The sequence below is a fragment of the Etheostoma spectabile genome, chromosome 7 (assembly GCF_008692095.1).
Source record: "Etheostoma spectabile isolate EspeVRDwgs_2016 chromosome 7, UIUC_Espe_1.0, whole genome shotgun sequence".
Classification (NCBI taxonomy): domain Eukaryota; kingdom Metazoa; phylum Chordata; class Actinopteri; order Perciformes; family Percidae; genus Etheostoma; species Etheostoma spectabile.
In genome coordinates, this window is record NC_045739.1 from 21,412,589 (window position 1) to 21,418,467 (window position 5,879).

At 40.6% G+C, this 5,879-nt stretch overlaps 1 protein-coding gene across 1 annotated transcript in view; it reads right to left on the minus strand.

Moving 5' to 3' along the window:
* The window catches only part of lamb2 (laminin, beta 2 (laminin S)), a 48,677-nt gene that overhangs the window by 29,735 nt on the left and 13,063 nt on the right, over nucleotides 1-5,879 (minus strand). Inside the window, 2 exon segments of the mRNA XM_032519758.1 lie at nucleotides 211-346; nucleotides 442-611. Of these exon segments, the coding sequence (XP_032375649.1) occupies nucleotides 211-346; nucleotides 442-611 (306 nt within the window).

Genomic DNA, 5,879 nt, shown 5'->3' on the forward strand with positions numbered 1-5,879 from the left:
GTGTGTGTGTGTGTGTGTGTGTGTGTGTGTGTGTGTTTTGTTTTGAAACTGAGTTTTACTGGTCATACCAAGTAAGCCTGAGTGTAAGACAGCTAAGCTAATGAAAATCTTTAGATGGATTTTAGAAATCAATAATTATTATTTCTTTACTTCATTTTAATAACTTCTTTTTTTCAATGCAGAACAAAAGTGACCACAAAGTCTCCTCACCATTCTCGGACTGCCACCAGGACTTCTTGCGGTGAGGTTTGAAGGTGGTGATAACGTTCTCTATCCGGTGATTGATGGTGTTGTACACTGGGTCATATGGCCGTCTAGAGTCACAGTCGAAGCACTTCTTCTCATCCTGCAACAGGACAAGAAAAGGTCAGGGTTATACGGTCAAAGATCAATGAGAACCACAAATAGGATGTTATACATACTTAGTATCATTGCACCCACCTGCAGATGACTGACGATGCAATAGGGCTCTTTTTTCCTCATCCCACATGTGGATGAGGCCTTCAGGTTCTTCTCTCGTCCAACCAGCAAGTTCCCCGTTGCTGGGTAACAGCTGCCATGGGCACAGCCGTGGCTTTGGTCAGGCTCCTGACCAACGGCAGCAGCCAGGACTGGAGGGAGGGAAACAGGAAATGGATTACAATGAACAGGAAACAGCAGTGCGGAGTGGCATCATGCCCTAATAGAGCACCCATTCACAAGCTTGTATTGGCAAAAACAATTCTTGAAATCAGTTCTCTCTGACTTAAAAGAGCCATCAAACATCAAAAGTTCTTATCACTTCCTGAGGAGGACAGACTCCAGGATGGGAAGAGAAACTGCAGAAAACTCAGGAGCTGAATTTGTCAATCTTATGATTGAATCAACTTCACTCTGATACAGTAACCTGAATCAGTTATTCATTGTGCTTTGTTCCACAAAGATATCATGGGCATGAAGAAGGGGATAAAGAGGCAAATGCAGACAGAGACTGGGATTCTGTACGCAAGAATACCAATGACATGTCTCTAGATTTAAAAATAAGAGTCAGTTAAAGAGAATTTTGGTATTTCCAACCAGTATTGAGCGAGAATGCTGTATAGCCACAAACCGGGCTGCAATGTAATCATTTAGGACAAATGTGCAACGTCAATTTCTGTCCACTATAAGTGTTATTTTTGCTCAGATTATTTTTAAGTTTGTTTATAAGTGTCTCACAACATCATGGAATTGATCCCTTTAAGAGGGTGACCTTTTTGTTAAAGAGTAAGATAATTTTGAAACAGCCCCGAAATCACCATCGCCAAACCCACCAGACTCTATTTAAATAAACAGTCATTTTAGTGTGTATAGAACCAGCGTAATTTTTACAGATAAATGGATAAATTTAGACTTTATTTCAACCAAACCTGAGTAGTGATTGTTAGTGGAAAGACGAACCGAGACGGACCAATACTACCATACTGGACTGATTTCATCAGTCTTTATGGTGTTTTTCCACTGCATGGTATCTACTCAACTCACCTCGACTCTATTTTTTTTAACCTTTTTTGGTTTTCCATTAAAAAAAAAGGTCCCTGGTTCCTGCTAACAGGTACTTTTTTTAGTACTACCTCAGTCGCGGTTCCAAGCAAACTGATGTGATACCAAAAGGTGACGTGAAAACCTGCAGACTACTGATGAGTCAAAATGGGCCAAATTCTCTGGGTGGGCAAAGGAGAGAAAGGGGAGGTAACCTTGCCCCTTATGACCTCATAAGATTCTAGATTGGCCCATCTGAGCTTTCATTTTTTCAAAGGCAGAGCAGGACACCCAGGGCTCGGTTTATACCTATCGCCATTTCTAACCACTGGGGGACCATAGGCAGGCTGGGGAACTCATTCATGTTAAAAAAAACTCAGTGAAATTATCATGTCATGGGACCTTTAAGATAGTTGCTTCTATTTGACCCCGACCATAACATTTAGGCTTCAACTCAGAGATAATGCAGATTGTTGAAAATGTGAAGGAACATTTATATGCTAAAAAAATTTGTCCACACATTTGAAAACAAATTTACTTTTTTTTAAATCGTTTAACCTCCTAGAAATAAAAACCAATGTGAGCCACAGAAAATAATAAATGCCATATTTGAATGCTATTGTTACCTAGTTACCGCTTGATCAAAACCGATTCAATGTTGAGACAACATTCAGTGGGAGGGGGATTATCTCAAGGCTACCCTGCAGGTTAACTGGCTCTGTTGACAAGACCTGATAAGAGGCCCCAGCTACACGCTAAATCTGGAAAGTAACCAATGCAGGTCATGCAGGAGTCAAGTAAGACCAGCCACGTTTGGAAGTATAACACCTTGAAAACGAATTGATGAATATTTAACAATGGCTCCAGATATAGCCTTGACATGACATATCTAATTGAAAAGCTTGTTTTTACAGACTTGGTATAAATGTCGAAGCATGGAGTGGATAGATAGTGTGGTATGCTATGATACAGCACTAGAGCCGTGCTACAGTATGTGTGGGAGTTAAAATAAACCTTATAAACTTTCATGACAACCAGCAGCAGCCGCCACACATTCCACTGGACATCTTGACATTAATTACTCCTCCTACATGCCTCTGGGACCTGTGGTCTGTGTCTGTTGCCATGAGGAAATTGGAATGAGGAGTGGAGACCCAGAGGTCTTGCTGTCAATCTACTGTCTACACAACAGGTGTTTCTAATCCTCCCTGCGTACATATCCAGACTACATGGCAACATGTAAGAGTGACTTCTCCACAAAACTCGTACACTATGGGTGAAATTTTGCAAGCTTTGGAAAACAGGGTTTATATTCACATTCCCCAAGATAAAACGATAAACGTTTTCCTGTATCAGTCTGATTTATATTAACACAGTTGTAAACATTCACACCTGGGAGCTACACAGCACAAAACACACACCTTCACTCAAGCATCTGGGCATAGTGCCTTAGGCTTAATTTACAGGGGGATGGGGGGTTACAACCCCCACAACAATCAAAACTGGCCAGTGCAACCCACCCCAAAAAACTATTATAATAGCCTTTATATAAACAACATTTGCACCATAAATTGATGCAGAGAAATTCACCAGAATGCAGAAAATTAAGTGTTTGACATTCAAAATTTCAATTTTACGCAAAAGTGGAAATCTCAAACCCCCAGTGTTGAACCCAAAGTTACGCCCTTGCCTTAGAAGACAGAAAACGTTATATTTGCAAGCAGATTTATATATCTTGTAAATAAATTATTCTTGCACGAACAAATAATTTAATTTGAGCAGTACATTTATTTGCTATACCACTTCTCACTCAGTTTTACTAATTTGCTCTCTCTTAACGTCCTTCTGTGTGAATTAGCATGCATGGAGGAAAACTTGGGTGAGAAAAGCTATTGTGTGCTTATGTGATTACTAGCAAACGTTTTGGCTCGCTCCTTATGTGGTCCTTTATCTCTGACTTATGTTCTTGCAAAAAAATCTCCTAGTGTGGTCAAAATGTCTCATCATGCACTCAGGATTGAGACACAAATATAATGTTTTCTAAGACTGTTCATGATCAGCAACATTTCACTATAAGACTTTTTGAGCAATGTTACCAAGAGTCTATCATATAACTTTATTGTCCTCTCAATGATTGTCTGAATGCCTAAATTACAGCTCTCAGTCACTTTTCTCATATTACTATAATAATAATAATAATGTATACTTTATTAGTCCCAAAAGAGGAAATTACAATTTACACTCTGTTGTTATTACACATAGGCCTGAATTACACACATGCTCAGTACCTATACATGCACTAAATGGAGAGATGTCAGAGGGAATAAATGTTAATAGACCGGTTGCTGTACCTGTCAGTGCCTGGAAGCACTGTGCAGGTCTACACTCACTGATTAAGGTAGACAAAGACAGTCCATTATCACAGCTTGACACTGCTATGAGGCTAGCTTGGGAGCCTGCTGGGAACGGGGCAGAGGAGGATTTCACATGGACACTCACACACACACTTACTCACTCTGAGTTTGCCTGGCATCTGGACAAGTCCCAGGTTGGTGCCGGCCAAGTGAGCCACAAGCAGATATGGGTTTAACATACTGTAGGTCACAAACACACGCTTACAGTATGGAAGCCCTGTGCACATGTGTATCTATGAAGAGACACATACCCATTTCTGCACATTGACACACTCATTCATTACATAATCATATCTAAGGATTAATTTGACACTCACAGCTGACAAGGACATGACGTTGTACAGTTGATACCCTTTTCAAGCAAATGTAAGCATCAGGTGCTCGTTGACTAAACAAAAGATACCTATTAGAGGTTTTGATCAAGTTTAAGGTAACAAATGGAGCTGCTTCACATTTATCATTATCAGCCAAGACACTTACTGACATGATGGTCTGTGATAAGAAAAAAGGCCTTGGGTCGTTCCCTTATCCTTTATCTGACTCTGAGAGCGAGAAAGAAAGTGTGAAAAAACACAAACAGAGCAGGTCAGATGGGTGAGAAAAGAAGAGAGACACAGTACAGAGACACAGACACAGGTTGATATCTATTCTGGCATATATTGGCGCGCGTGTGTGTGTGAGAACAAAGACAAAGACGAAGCAGACGTCTGATGTGTCGTATAATCATGTGTTTCTTGTCATCTTTTAATCTCTGTTGGTTTATCTGTGAAAATCTGCACAGGCTTAGCACCAGATAGGAAGACCTCACCAGACACACTGGATAGTGCTAAATTAATGATTTTAAACCACTTTACTTTAGTTTCACAAATTTATAATGCATGTATCTATGCATTTTAAAAACCTTATTTTTTATACTTATGTGCACAACAATCCAGAACAACTTCATTTGTGCAAACGATAATGACAATGCATTTCATGTTATTTTCAAACTGAAGCTGTGACAAATAGGGCTGGCGGGTTGACGTCAGAGCATTGATGGGTCGTGTAGCTGACAGTGATCAGACCGCTGCTGCCTTGATGTAAACCAGGGAAGGGAGTAGAACACAGAGGAGGAGGGGAGGGAGGGACGGACTGACGGATGAAGGAAAGATAAATGGATGATATCAACTGGTGGAGTCAAAGCACTTTACTGTACAGTGCAGTGAGCAAATATATACTTTTAGTAGAGGCTCTAAAGCTCCAGTTCAACACTAGTGAACTGCAGCAGCTGTAGACTCTAGGTAGGGAAGAGCCAGCAGGCTCTTTGAGTGTTAGAAAGTGCATAAAGATGCCATATTCATTTTGCATTTGCATATTGTATAAAAAAACTGTCTTTCTACAACCCTAAATGTTCAAGCTTAATGTTGCTGGCTTCAAATCGCTAGCTATTTCCCCTGCTTTCAATCTTTATGCTAAACTAGTCACCCGCTGGCTCTAACATCATGTGTGACACACACATGAGAGTGTTATTGATCTTCTCATGTAACTCAAGAAATAACATTATTTTGGAAAATGTTAAACTATTCCTTAAAATTCCCAATATGGCCTGATACTGGATTTCAGATGTCATGGCATGTTGAGGAGCGTATTAAGCTGTGAATACAAGCTGAGGCTGAGTAAGGGCCGTGCGGCTTACAAGGCAAGATAGCTCCTCCTCAACCGGGAGGAAATAATCAAGACTCTGACATAGAATTGGTGTCCCCATCAAGTGAAAAGTGCATATCGTACTTTGAAGGACAGAGATGATGTAGGGGTTGGACATTAGTTTCTTTCCTTCTTCGTTTTCTCTTTCTTTCCATTGTAGCCATAAATGGAGAACCAGGGAGGAATGCAGGCTGACAGCTGAGAGAAGAGAAGGGGGCTGTGGTGCTGGTGTTACCGCTGTGTGTGTGTGTGTGTGTGTGTGTGTGTGTGTGTGTGTGTGTG